Raw genomic sequence first — 19832 nt, 5'->3', positions numbered from 1 at the left:
TTTCTTTAAAACTCCCAAAGCATCTAATTCACTATGTGGTAAATACCTAATTTTATATGATCAAGGATAATGATGAAGACTGCAATCACCATACTTGGTAGAACACATTCTGAATTTCAGTTATAGAAAACTCTGGGAATAATACAGAAAATCCCTTTTAAAAATGAAGTGAATGAGAAGACTGGGGTGGGGGATGGATGAATTCAGCTATATCAAGACAAATTTTAGATGGTACAAGGGAATAGCATTAAATGGTAGTGAATCTCATAATGAGAAAACTGTTTTTAAAATTCTCCTACAATTCCAAGCAGAAGTCTTGATTTAGCACTAATTTGTCTTTTTACCTCCATAACACTTGTTAATGATCTCTTTAATACAGAAAAAAACTCAGACACAGAGCCTTGGCTGACAATAGTATCTAGGGAGTATTTATGATTGTTTTACTTTTAATGCAATTTTAATAATTGCTATGTTCTATTAATAGTAACATTGGCTTTTTGCTTATGGTGGTGTTACAATGTTCCCTTTAGGAAGGGAGAATGAGGAGTGATTACTTCATGGGTACTGGGTGTTTTTATGGCATGATGAAAAAGTTTTGAAACTAGAGAAAGCTGGTGGTTGCACAACACTGAGAACACACTAAATACCACTAAATTACATATTTTAAAATGAAAAATAAAATAAAATGGTTAACTGTTATATGCATTTTATCTCAATTTAGAAAGTACTTATAATTTTAAAGTAAATCAATGTTTTAAAATTAAATAACAAGATGGTGTAGAGAGATGGGAAACGTTATGAGAGTAGTATGTAAACAAATGAAGTTTGAGAAACACACTTAACTGGTGAAACTGGACTAGATTAGTACGGATGGGATTTCTGGGGGTAAACTACAGGCATCTCAAAGGTAGAGCCCTGGACAAACTAATTTTGGTAGCTTTTCAAGATACCAGCAACCTAGTACAGTCTAACCACTAGTGATTTCTGGTGGCATACACCAGATATCTTGAAGGGTTTAGCCAAACATCCCAAGGCAGTGAAAGCATCTACTGCATCCATCTGCCTCCTGTTCTAAATCTCTGCAGCTCCCCTTCCTCTCTCTTACCATTCAAAGGGACTGCTGTGTTCATGATGCCCTCTGGTCACTCAATGCCCCAAACCATTTCTTCTTCATCATCAGTCAGAGCTTCTGTGTGTGCGTGTGTGTGTGTGTGTGTGTTTTAAGATTTTATTTATTTATTTGTCAGAGAGAAAGAGCACAAGCAGGGGGAGCAGCAGGCAGAAGGAGAAGTAGGTTCCCCGCTGAGCAAGGAGCCCAGTGCGGACTCGATCCCAGCACCCTGGGATCATGACCTGAGCTGAAGGCAGATGCTTAACCGACTGAGCCACCCAGGAGTTCCATAGAGCTTCTGTTTTTTAAATGCAGGTTTTAACTATGTTTTGAAAGGATCGATATCCAGAAGGTCACTGTAAAGATCAAATTATATTTGGGACATGCTTCAGAAGTATTTTGTAAACTCTGAATTCTAACTCATTGGTGGTTCATAAAATCAATTTAATAGATTATAATCAGTAAAATGAAATCAAATGAAATGAAAAAATTGGGAGTGCATTGTACATTGCAAGATCAGGAACTGGTTTGGTAAACTTCTATTTCCACTGCACTGGTGTGTGTATGTATGTGTGGGTGTGTGTCAGTCTGTGCAAAGACACTTGTATAGTCAGTCACAGTGAAAATATAATTTACTGTGAGTAAAAAAAAAAATAGTTTTACAAAACAAGTCAGTCCTTTCTCTCTGTGTTATATGATCAGACTGAGAGAGCATAAGAACTGTTTTTCAGAATAAAATAGGGTTATTATAGGATATACACAGCAATTGGTAACTTCACCACCTATCCCATGAGTATCAGCATTATCCACCCAAAGTAAAACTTTTACAGCAAAAAGTAAAATTTCTTATCAGACAGCTGTGAGAATAATTCTTTATATAATTAACTACAAATAAATTGGGGCAATAACTTTAAAAATACTTCTGAATTAAGATTGGATCCTTACATTACTTTGTAGAAGAGAGCTGAAAGACACAAAAACTCTGATAAGGAACAAAACTGGTAAATATTTTAAATAGTCCAAAGTGTTGAGGTTTACCAGAATCTTGAAATGCTCTATAATTTGGGTATCATATGTAAAAATAAGTTTCTGAGTTTTATGAAATGTGGTAAATTATTATGGCTTGTATAATTAGAGGAAGGAAATTAAAAAACAAACACAGAACAGGGAGGTTCACTGTAACACCAAGAGTTTTGCAGCTCAAATCATTACTAGTGGCATCTCTTCTCCAGTTGCAATGAATCAAAGAGTAGGTTAAAAGAGAATGCACACAGCCCAGGGAACCCTTTCACATTTTTGGCTCAGACATTAGTTTCTGTATATAAAAGCCCTACTAGTGGCTCTATTGAGCGAACATTTAACATTTACTATGTTGTTTATAATGATTAAAACAGTAATGTTTGGCCTCTTCAGCTTACAAAGTAAATCACAGCTGTCCTGAAGCTGAGAAACACAGTTCAGGAAATCTCTCTCCTAGAGAGAGGAATCCCTTATATAGGCTTTCTAGAGACTATAGTCATCCTGTAGAGATCCACCATTTTAAATGACATAACAGCCCTATCTAGACAACTGCAAAGGACTTTACTCATGCTAAAGAAGATGCAAAAACTTTTTTTTTTTTTTTAAGATTTAGGGATTATTGGAGCGTGCTCAGTCAAGTATCTGACTCTTGATTTCAGCTCAGTTCATGATCTCAGGGTCCTGAGATTGAGCCCCGTGTAGGGCTCCACACTGGGCATGGAGCCTGCTTTAGATTCTCTCCCTTCCTCTTCTTCTGCTCCCTCCACCCCTACTCACGCTCGTTCTCTCTCTCTAAAAAAAAAAAAAAAAAAAGAGGGGCGCCTGGGTGGCTCAGTTGGTTAAGCGTCTGCCTTCAGCTCAGGTCATGATCTCCAGGTCCTGGGATCAAGCCCTGCGTCGGGCTCCCTGCTCAGCGGGGAGTCTGCTTCTACCTCTCCCCCTGCTTGTGCTCTCTCTCTCTCTCTCTCGAATGAATAAAAAAAAATCTTTAAAAAAAATAAAATTTAAATAAAATTTAAAAATAAATTAAAATTAAAAAAAGAAAGAAAGAAAGAAAGAAAGAAAGAAAGAAAGAAAGAAAGAAAGAAAGAAAGAAAGAAAGAAAGAAAGAAAGAAAGAATGAATTAGGGAGCACTTACTCCACACTGCCAATTGATACAAGATAATCATAAAAGTAAAACAAACTATTCAAAATTAGCTAAAATAACATAAAAGCAAAACAGATTTTCATGTAATCCAAATTCTCAACCCCAAACAGCCTACTTACCATTAAAAAATCAGAAAGCATGAAAAGGAATGATCCCAAAGATACAGATGTAGTGAAAAGAAGGGGCACATGCACCCCAATGTTCATAGCAGCAATGTTCACAATAGCCAAACTGTGGAAGGAACTAAGATGCCCTTCAACAGACGAACGGATAAAGATGTGGTACATATATACGATGGAATATTACTCAGCCATCAGAAAGGATAAATATCCACCATTTGCATTAACATGGATGATCAAATGTGTTCTATGGAATCATTTCTCAAATTAGTTTCTCTATTATTATACCAGTTGTTAAATAACAAAAATTCAACCAGGCAAACTTTAAAGATCTAATTGGCTTTATTAATCAATGCATGAAATGGGCAGCATCCCTTCCAGCAAGTAGAAGGGAGCTCCAGAGGGCTATAGAAAAAAAGAAAGGGTTTTTAAAGATAGAGAGGGATGGGGCACCTGGGTGGCTCAGTTGGTTAAGCCACTGCCTTCGGCTCAAGTTGTGATCCTGGAGTCCCGGGATCAAGTCCCGCATCAGGCTCCCTGCTCAGCGGGGAGCCTGCTTCGCCCTCTGACCCTCCCCCCTCTCATGCTCTCTCTCTCTATCTCATTCTCTCTCTCAAATCAATAAATAAAATCTTTAAAATAAAAAAAAAGATAGAGAGGGAGCAGAAGAAAGGAAAGAATCTTAGCAAAGAATCCACTGTTTCAGGCAAGGTTGCCCTCCTAAGGGTAATAGGAAGAGTCTATCAGTCATCTTCCTAGTGCTGGCCAGAAAATTCTCTTGTTGACAAGTTTAAGGTTACATACCTGGGGGGGTTAAAACTAGAGATGGGTTAGGTATTAAGTGTTGGTTTACTGACTTGGGGCCTTAACCTAAGTGATACTATTTTAGGCCTGTGTTTTCTTTTTCACATATTACACAACTCTTTAAAAAGGCATAACTCAAAATACTGTGAAAAAATTACCTTTACATTAAATTTTACCCATCTGTCAATCTAGCTTCAAAAAAAAAATCTTCAAAATCCAAACATTACCTCTACCACTACCACCCTGGTCCAGGAAATTACCTGAACATCTGCAACAGCTAGCCCCCAGTCACCTTAATTCTACCTTTCTCCCCTTACAGTTATTCTCCATGCAAAATGGCACGAGGGATTGCCAGAGGGGAGGTGCGGGGCAGGGGGCGGGGGATGGGGGAGAATGAGTGAAATGGATGGAGGAGATTAAGAGGTACAAACTTCCAGTTATAAAATAAACAACTGTCAAGAGATGAAAAGTACAGCATAGGGCATACAGTCAGTAACATTGTTTGGCAACAGATGGTAACTACACTTATCATGGTGAGTGTTTAGTAATGTATAGAACTGTTGAATCATTATGTTGTACACCTAAACTAATATAACCCTGTATGTTAATTATACTTCAATTAAAAAAAAAAAGTGGCCAGAGTGATTCTTTTAAGAATACAACTTGGATTGCATCATTCTTCTAGAATCCGTCTAATGGCTTCCCGTTACCCTAGAGGAGTATTCAAACTCCTTGACAAAGCCTCGCACCCCAACCTCTTCCCACTCCTCATTCACTACCCCCCTAGGAAGGAAGGCAGTACATTAATCTGACCTGTGATTGTGGTAAAAACTAACTGACAGTGCTTGGCTTAGCGATTTCCTTTTCCTTCTTGGGGGCAAGCTGACCTTAAGGAGTAATTCTCCTCCACTTTTCCATGCCCAAAGTCTTCCTGCGGCAAGCCTAGCCAGGTTCATTGCTGGATGGGACTTGGGTGGGCAATTCTGTCCAATTCTGGGAGTTAGTTAGCAGGCACTTCTGGCTGCTATCCTCCTCTACCGTCTGTAGCAGAGGGGTATTCTGGGCCTTCATCTATCACGCTTTGGTGATTAGTCTTATTTCTTATTTATTTAGAACTCATGTTGGGAAGAGGGGTGCTAAATTATTAGGGCTACTAAAAAACCCAATTCACTGAAACAAACACATATGCAGGGCTCACACACCTTACATGTGAGTACAGAAAAGAATCTAGAAATGCTAATCTCTGGGTGGAGTAGTTATAGATAACTTATGTTTTTCATATGCTTTTCTATTTTGGGTATTTTTACAAATAACTACAGATTACTTTTATAATCAGAAAAAAATAGCCCAAATTAACTTTCCTTGGGAACCATTACATAGAGCAAAGATTGGCACCAGGTTTTCAGAGGAAATCATGAGCTATGTGTTGGATACATGTCTAATGAAACTGAAAACAGAGTTACAAAAGAACTGTCTCTAATCATGATTACAGGCCATGCAGATAAAAATGTCTTACTTCTTTACAGATATTTCATAGTTACTTTCACTTTAATATTTTGACTAAATTCAAGTCACCAAATAGTGACAAAAACTATATCATTCTCTTGAATCTGTATAGCCCCTGTGGTCTATTTATTCGGTATAATGAAAATGTAAGATTATACTAACTGCTTACTTACAATATTTATACATTTGACTCCATTCCTTAACAGGAGCTCTTATTCACATATTCTTTTAAAGATTTTATTTATTTATTTGAGAGAGAGAGAGCACTCAGGAGCGCATGAGTGGGGGTGGGGAGGGTGGAGGCAGAGGGACAAGCAGACTCCCTGCCAAGCAGGGAGCCCGAGATCTTCATCCCAGGACCCCAAGATCATGACCTGAGCCCAAGTCAGACATTTAACCAACAGAGATACCCGGGCACCCCTCTTATTCACATATTTTCAACTGGAGGTTTCTGCTGCCCAATTTCTATTTTTTTCTGTCCTAATGATCAATACACATCCACAAGTATTCATAAAGTTTCTACTCCTACCACATTTAGGAGAATATTCTAATTCTTCTAGTTTTACTTATAAGGTAAAATGTTTTAAGAATATTTATAATCTTTATAAGAAAAATACTTATCTTAATTCAATTTTAATTTTTCTTCTGGCTTCCCTGGGCAACTTTGATCAGTATATGATTATCTAAACCTAAGAATTTTTCACACATTATTTTCATCAGTTATATTTTCTTTCTGTATGTTAATACTGCATCAAGACAGTACATAGTTCTGCCTTTTTCAGGATACTGTGCAAAATTAGAATATGAAAGCAAGGACTTTGGAATAAAATTTAAATATTGAGGGTATAGGTAAATTAAACCCTTGAAATTTAATTCAGCAACTACTTATTAAATCCCTACCACATATGTTTTCCATACCAGTGGGTCCAAAGTTAAAGAAGAAAGAAAAAAACCCTTGTCTCCAAAGAGCATGTAACAGTGACTTGTAAGCTTTTTTATCCTTAGCCAATTTATTATTTTTTTTAAGATTTTATTTATTTGTCAGAGAGACAGAAAGAGTACAAGCAGAGGGGAGCAGCAGAGGGAGAAGCAGGTTCTCCACTGAGCAGGTAGCCTGATGCAGGGCTCGATCTCAGGACCCTGGAATCATGACCTGAGCCGAAGGCAAACGCTTAACTAACTGAGCCACCCAAGTGTCCCTGTCCTTAGCCAATTTAGACAGGGCAGATTACCTGCTTCATCTCTTCCTTTATTCCATGGCAAGGGAATTCAGGGTTTAAAGTTCTACAGCAGGTGCAGTTTTGAAAAGATTATAATGCATTTTAATAAGTCACTTTTTAAACAGCTTTATCAAAATATAACTTAATACCATAAAATTTACCCATTTTCAGTGTATGATTCAATGATTTTTAGTAAATTTGCAGAGTTGTGCAACCATCACCAAAATCTAGTTTTAAAACATTTCCACCAGGAAGGATCACTCATTCATGAACCATACGGTATGGCAGCACAGTGATTAAGAGTGCAGGTTCTAGTGCAGACTGCAGGGCTCCATGATTTTACCAGCCTCGAGCGAGCTGCTGAACCTTCCTCTGCTGGGTTTCAGTTTTCTCATTTAAAACATGTGGCTAATGGTAGTACCTCATAGTATGGTTCTGAGGGTCACATGAATTAACATATATATAAAGTACTTGGAACAGTGGTTGCCACAAAGTGTTCAGTAATTATTAGCTATTATTTATATCATATACTTTAAAAATCTATTAGAAAAAAGTGACTGAAAATACTTCTGACGCAAATAAGCATCACTCCATACTAAAGGCTAAAACAAATAGCCTATAACAACACATTTATTTGATAATAAAAAAGCTTAATTAACAGTAATCAAAAATTTAAAAACAAGAATAATGATAACTGAAAAAAAAACCACCTTAAGATAAAACCTATGATGATCTACCTGATAGCATCCATTCATTGACTCGACAAATACTTACAGGGAGCACATACTATATGTCATGCTCTTTTTAGGGATGGAAAAATAGCAAATAAGACAAAAAGTCCCTGAGCTTATGAAGCTTAGGTTAGGAGGAATGCGCAGACAAATGAAAAATAAAACAAAATAATTACACAGTGGTAAATGTTATAAAGACAATAACATATTTTAGGCAATGGAACAGAGATAAATGTTCAGGGAAAACAAGGGCACTATTCTAGCCAGAAATCTAGCCTTGCTCTAGAACTAGCCTTCTTTCCCCATATTCTCTACTATTACACTGCTTTGTGGTTCTTTGAGATGACATTTTGCCAGAGGTCAGAATGAGAAGTGAGCTGCCACAGCCAAGGCAATAAACTATGACAAAGGCCTACAAGCACAAGGGTAACAAGTACAAAGTCTCCAAGGCAGACAAGGCCTACTAGTATTTGAGGAATGGAAAGAGGCCAGCTAGTCTGGAGTTTAATGAGCATAAAGAAGAATGGCGGGTGAGATAGGGCACCTGGATGGTTCAGTCGGTTGAGCTTCTGATGACACTTGATTTCGGTTCAGGTCATGATCTCAGGGTCCTGAGATCGAGCCTCACGTCAGGCTCCCCACTCTGCAGGGAGTCTACTTTTCTCCCTCTCCCTCTACCCCTCCCCATGTTTGCACAGGCATGCACACACAGACTCTCTCTCTCTCTCAAATAAATAAAATCAATCAATCAATCAATCAATCTTACAAAAAAAGAAGACGAGGAAGAATGGCAGGTGAGGTTGAAGAGACAGGCTGACACTAAATTCCTATACCATCTCACTATTTGAATCACCCCTTCCCTATCCAACTACTTGAGGTAATGTTAGGTCACTAACTGGACATTTCTGGGGGAAATTCACCAACACCGTAGGCCAAACTGAGGCAAAGCATTCTTCACTTATTAAAATGATGAGATTTTAAAATGGAAGATTGTTTCTTAAAAAACATTTGACAGGGTTTACACTCCTGGATAAATCATCTTCTGGTCCACTGTTCAAGAGCAGCACACAGGGAATAGCACCTGATTTGATTTTCAAGGAACGAAACCGCCACCAGCAGTTGGGGGCTTGCAGGAGAAGCACACAGGGCAGAGTGGTCAGTTTTGAGAAAGGTAGCAAGGCAGGACAGGATGATCAGGAGGGAACAAAGTATAATTAAGTCTGATTTTTTAAAAAAAGTTTTTCTATTTATGGAGAAAGTCGTGGGAGATATTCAAAGGCTGCTTAAAGATAAACTGAAAGGCTGTAGGTGTCAGTCAGAGGAAATGTGAACTATATTCAGTATGTGGTAAGCACTGAAGCAGTGTGTGCTGCATTTAATAGGATGTAAACTGGAACTGGGTATATCAGAGTGGATGGACAGAGAAGGGTGAAGATACCCAGAAACCCAGGTTGGAGATGATGCAAGTCTCAAGGAGAATGAAGGCAAAGGAGGTGAAACTGAGGGGGCAGATGTGAGGGCCACTAAAACACAGAATTTGTAAGATTGACACTGGTTATAGAAAAGGGAAATTAGCAGGAGAAGAGGTTGTTTCAAAGAGTGGATACTGTCAATAAGGAGAAGACAGACTGAAAAAAAGAGGAGAAAGGAGAAAAAGCTGAATTTGGTGCTTGGAAGTCTTACATTTTATTCTTCAAAACACTCAAAAAGATTACACAATATCTTATGATGCATCCCCAAAATATCAATTTTCCAGCTTCTCCAGGGCGTTTGAAAGCAAACTGGGGTCGGGTCACTGTTTTTGTTCACTGTGATATATGCCGAGCACCTAGAATAGTACTTGGACCAGAGAACATGTTCAATAACTTTTGTGGAATCAATGCTGTGATCTCTCCACCTCCCTTCTATCTACCAGCCCCTCTTGCTCCTTGTTTATGCCCCTATTGACCCAAGAGCCCACATTGAGCAACTATCTTACCAACATCCTTAATTATATGGCCCATTATCCTTCAGTTACATGTTTCCTATTTTTCTCTCTCTCTCAGATTTCTCAGGATCTTCTCTATAACCCTGAAAGTTCATGATGCAGAGCTTAATAGGACTCTTTTTCATTCACTGTACTGAGTATTTGATGAGCCCTTCCTATCTGGAAAATACTGTTTTTTCAGTTCTGACCTTTTTTGGGGGGGGGGGGGGGGGAGCAGGAGTAACTATTTCTTATCTAATTCCATCCTCCCTCCTCTACATTTTCTTTTTCTAGAATTTTCAAATCAAAATTGACCCTTTTAAAAGCCTATCATTCTCAGTATTTTATTCTGCTTTCTAGGAGATTTCTTTGACTCTATCTTTCAACACTCTTATGGATGTCCCCCCTAGTATCATCTATTTACTTTCCAAGAGCTCTTGCTTGAACTCTAAATGTTCAAAAAATTTTTGTAGTATTCTGCTTTAGTTTCTTGGTTGTCATATTTTCTCTTTTTTCTCTGGAATATTATAGGATTTTTTTTCTTAAAATTTTCTTCTGTTTTCTACATTGTCTCTCTCTCCCTTCTGAGTTATTCTGTTTCCTTTAATCTCTGTATTTCATATTAGAGGATTTCCTCAAATGTCTGATAACCCTTGTCTGTCCATTAATATAGAAGAGTAAAGCACTAAAAAGCTGATTAGAAACTCTATGTCAGGGGTGAAAATCTTGTAAAGGGCTAGACAGTAACTATTTTAGGCTTTGGGGCCTTATAGTCTGTTGCAACTCTGCTGCTGTAAGGCAAAAACAACCACAGACAATATGAAAATGAATAAGCAAGGCTGCTCTGATAAATCTTTATGACAATGAAACCTGAATTCACATAATTTTCATATGTCATGAAATATGTCATATTTTCACTTTTTAAATGTTGTATCATTGAAGCAGGCAGAACAATGCCCCCCAAAGATTTCCACATCCTAATTCCTTAAATTTGTGAATATGTTATTTTACATGCAAAAGGGGAATTAAGGTTTCAGACTGAACTGATATTGCTAAACTTATCTTAAAATAGGGAGGTGATCCCAGATTATTGAGTCAATCCAATGTAATCACAAGGGTCTTTAAAAGTGAAAGAGGGAAACAGAAAAGAAGGTCACCATGTTGTGATGTGAAAGGGCTCCACTCACTGTTGCTGGCCTGGAAGATGGAGGAAAGGGGCCATGAGCCAAGGAACGTGGGTGACTCTTACTAGCTGGAAAAGGCAAGAAGACAGATGTTCCCCTGAAGGCTCCAGAAAGGAACACAGCCCTTAACTACCTTAATTTTGGTCGAGGAAGACCTCTAACCTACTAAAGTGTAAGATAATAAATTTGTGCTGTTTTAAGTCACTAAGTTTGCGGTCATTTGTTACAGTAGCCATGAGACAACAATACAACCACTTAAAAATGTAAAAACCCTTCTCAGCTTGCAGGCCATAGGAAACCAGATGGTGGGCTATATTTGGCACATGGGCCATAGTTTGCTGACCCCTGGTATAGGCTCTTGAACCAACTGCCTGGGATGAAATCTCAATTCTGCCACTTACTAACTGTAATCTCTGGTAGGCAACTCAACCTCTTTGTGTCTTATTTCCTCATTTGCAAAGTGATGATAGTAACAGTACTTGCATCACAGGAATGTGATAAGGATTAAATGAAATCATGTAAAGTGTTTAAAATACCACCTACCCCACAGGAAGCACTCAGTAATTACCATTATAGTAACAATGGTGGTGAGGGGGGACACAGCTCTACATGAAGATGTTCCCCTTATCTCAGCTTTACCTGGAATATAGTCTCTAACACCCAGAAGTAATACTTTAGCGTTCTGTAGGGGTGAGGGAAGAAGAGGGAAGAACGGTGATATGGTTGCACACGATAGAGAAGGGAACGGCAGGGTAAGTCCATTTGTCGTTTACTGGCTGCTCCCGCCAATGCTGAGGTTTCTACTTTCTCTCGTTGGCTAAGTCAGTTACCATTCATGCATCTGGTTTCCAGCTTCCAAAAGTGTCATGAGTTCTCTTTTCTGCTGTCATCTCCCCTCTAATGCTCTTCATCCATGCTTTTAAAAATGCTTTTTCTGTCATTTTAGTGGGGTCAGGAGGGAGCAGAGCTGAATGTGTTTAATTTTTCCTGTTTAACTGCAAGTCTTAAAATGCAATTGCTCTATTATTACTGACTTCAAAAAACAAGGACAATAATCACTTATATTTAAAAGAAAATCTTCTGGGGCGCCTGGGTGGCTCAGTCATTAAGCATCTGCCTTCGGCTCAGGTCATGATCCCGGGGTCCTGGGATCAAGCCCCGCATCAGGCTCCCTGCTCCACGGGAAGCCTGCTTCTCCCTCTCCCACTCCCCCTGCTTGTGTTCCCTCTCTGGCTTTCTCTCTCTCTGTCAAATAAATAAAATCTTTAAAAAAAAAAAAAAAAAGAAAGAAAGAAAATCTTGTAACCTAACTTTTTCAAAAGCCAGTATTTTCTCATTTAAAAAATGTTGTTTCCAACAGTATACGACATTTTCTAAAAGCATTATAAGTAAAACTTTAAAGCTTTCATTAAAATAATTGACAAATTAGAACTTAACTTCAAGGCCTGCAAGTAATTTTGCACAGTTTTGATGATTATTTGTGCTGTGAGTCAGTGACATACCTCTGTGAAAAGTAAACTTCGAAAAATATGCGTGTTTAAAACACTACAGAACAATCTGTATGTCACATGTTTTCTCCTGAGTGTTTATTTAAAAAGGTAATTTTAGTTCATACATCTACTCAGGCACACTAACCAGTGGGTACATAACATTCTCATTAATTGATGGTGACTGTATTTTCATACACTGAATGATGGCTATAACAGGGATCTACATTCTCATCTTTCTAAGCCACACCTTTAGTCACCGAGAAATCTGTGAAACGTATGACACTTTCACAATCTGAGTTCAATAGCATCCTGAGATCTAACTTTACCAGTCTACAAAAACTGTAAGCTGACTAGGGGCTAAAGAGAAAAAGGAGGAAGAAGACCAATAGCTACTGAGAACCTGTTATGTGCAAGTCCCATTCTGGGTACTTTTAATATATTACCTAACATATTCCTCAAAATAATCTGACAAGATGGGGATCATGCCCTCATTTCCTGAATAAGGAAAATGACATATAGAATACTCAAGAAACCCAGGAATGATAGACAGAAAGCCCTGAGTAATGTATAATGTGATTTATGTCTCAGGTGTCATTTACAAACTGTGCCATAGAAGTATGCAATTGGTATTTAGCTGTCCATATTTTCTAGACTCCTAGTATTAGGCCTAATGAAGAGAAAAAAATCTATATTTGAATTTTTAACAATGCTCTTTATATATTTTTTTCAGAGAAACAGCATGTTTTCTCAAAGGAAGATACCAGAAAATTTTTTCTAAACAATTTGCTTTATAAATTGCTTAATAATACCATTTTCCCCTCTATAATGTACTTTGCTCCCCCATATAGTCAATATCTTGCCGCTTTAACTTGAACTCATATTGGCTAAATGCTTTGAATCACTGTTAAATGACCGACCTTCATGTAAAGAAGGGAGAAGACACCTGGAGGAGGGCATGAACCTGGACTTGCTTGCAAGCACAGTGTTGGCCACTGGAAGTCATGTTTAACTCATGAAAGCCTTTTAATGACATCACTATGAGAAAGATAAAGGACACTCAAAGAGTACAGAGAAATCAAATCTCAAAAAGCTCTCCATGCATTATTCCCAAGGTTGATAGCTAAAGCGGTATGTCACAAAAATTAAAACACAAGACTAAAAGCAACTGTTTTGGGCTGAAATAGTTTCAAAGGGAAATTTTTCAATGAAATTTGACTTATTCACATTTGTAGATGATAATAAATGATAAATAACTGTGTAATGAAATGTTTTCCAAAGCAAAGTTATGGGACATTAAAACTGCACAACAAATGACAAATTTGTCACAAAACAAGATTGGAAATAAGGACAAAATACTATATGCTAAAAATATTTCAAAGTATTATTCTTTTTAAAATCTCCAAAATCTGCAATATCAACGGGTTAACACTCTATTTAAGGGAAGTCTGGAATGTTCTAATTGTACAAATGAGAAAGATGAGGTAGATATTAAGAACCCTCCTTCATAAAATTCATCCTTCTCACTAATACTCTCTGTTAGTATATGTACTTAGAGATAATTCTGATACTCCATGCGAGTAAATAGTGTTTTTTTCCTTAGTGGCTATCAGAGCTTCATAAGAATGTCCAAAAAGCAGGGGGAGAAAAAAAACTATCCATAAAAAAATTACTACAGAATGTAGCTAACCAATAGTATGAGAATTTGGCCTGAACTTGGTTTACATGACGTGTGAAAGAAGAAGGATCAAAGCTGTATTATGGAAATTTAATAGAAAATACCACGAAAAGCAAATCTTTAAATCTCAAAAATACTCCATAAAATACAGGCACAGCAGATAGTGACCAATAGTGAGGAATGATTTCTGTGAGACTTTAAGCAACTTTTTTTTTTTTTAAAGATTTTATTTATTTATTTGACAGAGAGAGACACAGCGAGAGAGGGAACACGAGCAGGGGTAGTGGGAGAGGGAGAAGCAGGCTTCCTGTGGAGCAGGGAGCCCGATGCGGGGCTCGATCCCAGGACCCTGGGATCATGACCTGAGCCGAAGGCAGACGCTTAACCGGCTGAGCCACCCAGGCGCCCCGAGACTTTAAGCAACTTAAAGGTACCCAGGGACTCAAGTGCCACCCCTCCCACAAAACATTCTTTCTATTCTGCTTTATTTTCCTTGTGGCACTTGCCATTATCTGAAATTAGCTTGATGGTGATTTTAAAAGAAAAGATTCAAAACATTCTGAGCAGTAACAATCTCAAAAGAGCCTTTCAATGTGACTACTTTGACACAGAATAGCCCTTGTTAGGTTGGTTAGTCAAATAACAGCATTATTACTCTGTAATCCCAACTGATCCCATTGGTTATCTAAATTCCATACCTCTCAGAGGTCTTGACTCTGACTACCTACCTTGACCCTCTAAGCCTTCCCTAACTGTTCCATATTCTGGGCACTATACAAGGTAGCATCTGATTATACATTATCTTACAGATGGTTCTCTTTTTTACAAACTACTTAATGGGTTTAAAATTCTTTTGTCTCATTCTTAGTGAGGTGGTAGGTGTTCCAAAATATCAGGTGAAATGTTCCTAGCTAGCTAGCTAGCTAGAGATACAGAGATACGGAGAAAAGTACAGAAAAATACATACCAGGTAATTTACAAGCATTATGGGGTAGAGAGAGAATAATGAGAGCAAAGAAGTTTCAATAAAAATAAATTTTTTGGGAAGTGTATCTTTCACGTCTGTAAAATTATGATCCCATTTAAATAAATAAATTAGAGCTCTACCTATTCACTTACAAGTACAAAAAGCAAACTGCAAATTCTCTCCCTATATAAAAACAAAACCTTTTAATATATGTTTATACACACAAATAAAGGGAAAGGTGAAAAAGGACATAAATCAACCTAAGCTTAACATGGGTTATCTGACAGTGACTGGAGACATTTAAAGATCTGTAGTGCACTGGATCTAAGCTACTACTGGTGACTTTATTTCCCATAGTCTCTCTCCTTTACACCTGTTCTCTTACACACTGAGGGGCTTCATTTGTCCAGAAACTTATCTCCCAACGTCATTACTAGTTCTTGCCTGAACTCTTCTCTGATCCATACCAACCATTCTCTAGGATGGCTGATAGTATGGGCACTGATCAGCCACTGAGCTGGAGAAATGTCTCTGCAATATCTCTTAGGCTTGAAGTTTTCCTGATAGGGGGTTGTAGTATGTGGTCAATTTCCTAAAAGGCACAGCCCCAGAATCTGGGCAGGGAATGCAGGCAAAAGGAGAAGTAAGAGGCAGTCAGGTGGAGAGCAGGTCAAGCTGCTGCTGACAGTACGCTACTGCCAAATAAAACAACTTCAAATAGTATTCCTTCCCATCACCTGTGTCTATGGAAGGCAAAAATAAATAAATAAATATGAGACAGATTCCTGCCAAAATCTTAGTTTATAAATAGTGATTGCAATACAAGTAAATACAGCATGTTCTTTTAGTAAAGGGTCTAGCATATTGTAGAATCTTAATAGATATTAAAGAACAGCAACACTGCTTTGAAAAAAAAAAATATATGTCCAAAGAATTTGCTATGTGTTTTTATACAAACAGAAGTCATTAGATATTCAGGGGCACCTAGGTGGCTCAGTTGTTAAGCATCTGTCTTTGGCTCCCAGGGTCCTGGGATCGAGCCCCACATCGGGCTCCCTGCTCAGCAGGAAGCCTGCTTCTCCCTCTCCCACTCCCCCTGCTTGCATTTCCTCTCTCGCTGTCTCTCTCTGTCAAATAAATAAATAAAATCTTTAAAAAAAAAAAAAGATATTCATGAGACTATATAACATTGGAATATTTTAAAAGGCAGAAATTAGACTTGAGAGCCATGAAAATAGCTTTTAAAAATCTACCTGTGTTAATACAGATTGTGTATTTATACATCATTAAGGATATACCAAAAATAGGGGTGCCTGGGTGGCTGTCATTAAGCGTCTGCCTTCGGCTCAGGTCATGATCCCAGGTCCTGGGATCGAGCCCCGTGTCGGGCTCCCTGCTCGGTGGGGAGCCTGCTTCTCCCTCTCCCACTCCCCCTGCTTGTGTTCCCTCTCTCGCTGGGTCTCTCTCTGTCAAATAAATAAATAAAATCTAAAAAAAAAAAAGGATATACCAAAAATTACCTCAGTCTATTTCTCCCCTACCCCTTCTCTATCTCTTATTTCATTGTGGTTTCATATAAATAGAAGGGTTTTTTTATGTTGCTATTTTTAAATGTCTTCCCAGAAATAAACTGACAACCTTATTTTGTTACCTTTCCAGAATACATTCATTCATTCATTCAACAAATCATTATTGAAGATCTGCAGTACAACAGGTATTGTTCTTTGCTCTGTGAATAGAGCAGGGAACAAAACAGACAATAATCCTTTCCCTGTGGAGCCAATATCCTACTGGAGGTAAATAGCCAATAAATCAGTATGTAAAATATATAGTAGAGTATGTCAGATACTGATCAGCATGATGGAAGAAAATAAGAAGGATAGAGAATGCCACTGGTGGGGAGAAGGCTGCAATTTTAAATGTAGGGTGAAGTCAGGGAGACCTTGCTGAGAAGAGAAAATGTGAGCAAACAACTAAAAGATGTGAGGAGGGAAAGCCATATGAACATGTAGAAGCATGTTGCAGGCTGAGAGGACTTCTGCCTACATCGAACCCGAGTCAGGGTGCACGCTGTTACCTCTCCAATGTCACCTCCCACCATTTTGCACCTCCCTCACCTACTCCAACCACACACTAGCTTTCTTGCCACTGCTCAGCTATATGCTGGTGAATGGGGGCTGAGGGACCAAGGAGGCAATGCAGACCTGTAGCAGCTCCTCTGAAAAGCTCTTCTCTCAAATTGACAGGCCATCATCACATGACTGAAAGGGACGTTGGGCAAACAAACACTCCTCTTGAGCAGCACTTTCCAACAGAACTCACTGCAATGATGGGAATGTTCTTTATCTGTGCTGTTCGGTAAGGAGCACAGAACTAGACACATGTGGCTATTTGGTACTTGAAAAGTGCCATGTGACTAAGGAACTGAAATTTTCATCGTAAATTTTAACAGTCAAATGTGGCTAGTGGTTACCATACTGGCCAACATAATTCTAGAGTAGAGGTAGGTCTTAAGAACACAGGAATTTATCACTAATAGACACCTTACTTCTAAAAAAGAAATATTACATTTAATTTGCTAAATTCTCTAATGAGAATTCTATGCTTAAGTAGGGCACTTATGATAGTTTTACTTAATTGTCACAAAACACACACATGTGTTAATTACTACTTACCATGTAATTCTCTCGCTACTGCATGGAAAAACTACTGCTATTAGGCTTTTTTATCTCAGCTTTAGTGTATCCCTGCAGATAATTTATTATTGCTGAAGCAGTAATTAAGAAATTTTGTAAAATTCTGTTCTTAAATCAAGCTGTATTTCCTGCAAGCTTTTTCTTCTCAATCTGATTTGTCTTTAGCTGACTATATTTACATGCAAATGTAAAAATATGAATAAATATAACAAACAGGATGTGGTATAATAAGCTATAACTTCATGTACTATTAAATTCTAACAAAACAGAACCAAAGACTATAATTAGGCAAAAGAGCTTAAAAGATTTTTTGGGGGGAGGGGTAAATTGACATTTAAACAGCTTTATTTTTTACAAAAATGGAAATAGAAGATAGTCATTATTTTAGGAGATATGCAAAGCCAATCTTTAAAAACTATACTCAACTTTATAAGAATATGTGGGTTCTAAGAACGTGTTTCGTATATGCACTATACAAAACACGTCACTATCAAAGCTACACAAGGAAACTTCATGACTCAGAGTTTTTATGCTTAATCCAACAGCACCCAGAGACGATGAAAGCCAGTTACTAAAAAATTTATTGCTTGGTTAAAACTCAGTTTACAATTCAAAGGATTTTTAAAATCTCTGTGCTGTTATGAAGCTTTATGGGGTTTACAATGGAAATGAAAACAGAAATAAAAAGATCTGACAAACAGAAAATGCCAAAGATATTTCCAGCATTATCAACATGGATTCTTTTTTCCCTATCATTATTTTTTACCTTATTCCAAGACAAATGATTTTAACCCATCTGCCTAAAAAGACAACTATGTCTCCTAGAGTCCCTTTCAAAATGTAAATGTCTGATGGCCAATTTTATTTGAAAGAATATTATTTCTATAATTTTTAAAAAGAACTAGAATATAAACTCCAAATGGCAGGACTTTTTTTATAATCTGCAGTATTCCCAGTGCCTACAATAGTGCCTGCCATCTAGTAGAGGTACTTAATAAATTCTAACAAATTACTAAATTAATCATTTATCAGAATCTTTTATTAAAATAAAGATAACCAAATAGTATTATAACAGTGTAGATTTTCATTTTAACATTGGTAATATAGAATCATTCCACTTATCAAAAAGTCTTGTTATACCATCTCTACATAGAACAAAACCCTTTCTAAAGCTTATTGGTAATTCTCAGAATTAGCCAAAGACTTTCATATTCATTATTTTGCATAATTATTTACATAGAATTCTGTGATTCCTTCCAATTCAAAAATTTATTTATTCTAATAATGACCTAAAACTGTAAAATAAAATCTGAAACCTACTCAAATGGAACATCATGGAATGGTAAAACAAAATATTATTTAAATTACTACAAAAATAACTGGAAAACAACTAATGGACCATCCTAGACATTTCATGGTTTTCTTAAATCTTTTAAAGGATATTTTCTAGTACTCTGCTTAGTCTTGTTTTACACTACTATCAAATCCTTTGCTTTCAAAATCAAGTACACTGAGACACCAAATAATAAAACTGCCCTATGCTTTTTAAATTTTATACCAAAAGATCTACTTTATTTAAAAAAAAAAAATCTAATACGCATTGGAAAATACTGAGCTGGAATGTTGCTGAAATGCTGTTTACTGCAAATGTCCCAATGTTTTATCAACTAACACTGAAGTTTAAGTTAGGGCTAAACTCAGGAAACTGACCTTCATAATATTTTAACATGATGTTTGTCTTTATAAGGTGGTTTTCTTCTAAGAAAAGCGGACTTAAATGTCTTAGACTTACAGTCAAATTTCGGTCCCAGATCTGTATGCTTCCATTCTGGCAGGCAGCTGCTATGAGGTTTCCATCTCTACTATATGTGCACGTGGTGGGAATTACTTTTTTGCCCTGCATTGTCCGTGGTTTAAACACACTTCTTTGCTTCCTTGGATTTTCAACTTCCCACGTCCTCACAGTCCTAAAAACAATAAAGAAATTTTCATTTACAAAAAAGAGAGGAGTTTAAAACTCAGAAGAGCTCATAAAAACTGCTTTACCTCTTAAGCATATAAATCTAAAAATTATTTTAAAATAAAATGTGTCCTGTAAAACATTCTCCATTTATAAATGAAGTTACTCACTGCAATAAAGTGAACCATATGAATCATGTTGTCTTCAAATCAAACAGCAAGTAGCAAATTCTACT

The 19832-nt window shown here is 37.3% G+C and overlaps 1 protein-coding gene across 2 annotated transcripts in view; it reads right to left on the bottom strand.

The window, feature by feature from the left end:
* The window catches only part of LOC118006534 (WD repeat-containing protein 70), a 295923-nt gene that overhangs the window by 95657 nt on the left and 180434 nt on the right, over window positions 1–19832 (bottom strand). For both annotated transcript variants that reach the window (XM_034999215.1, XM_034999216.1), the window contains one exon: window positions 19430–19604. In XM_034999215.1, coding sequence (XP_034855106.1) covers window positions 19430–19604 — 175 coding nt within the window. The remainder of the gene's footprint in view (window positions 1–19429; window positions 19605–19832) is intronic.

This window comes from Mirounga leonina, unplaced genomic scaffold (genome assembly GCF_011800145.1).
Source record: "Mirounga leonina isolate KUSES-001 unplaced genomic scaffold, KU_Mleo_1.0 Mir_97, whole genome shotgun sequence".
NCBI classification, from domain to species: domain Eukaryota; kingdom Metazoa; phylum Chordata; class Mammalia; order Carnivora; family Phocidae; genus Mirounga; species Mirounga leonina.
The sequence above is the reverse complement of the archived record's forward strand: the minus strand, read 5'-3'. Positions and strand labels throughout refer to the sequence as shown.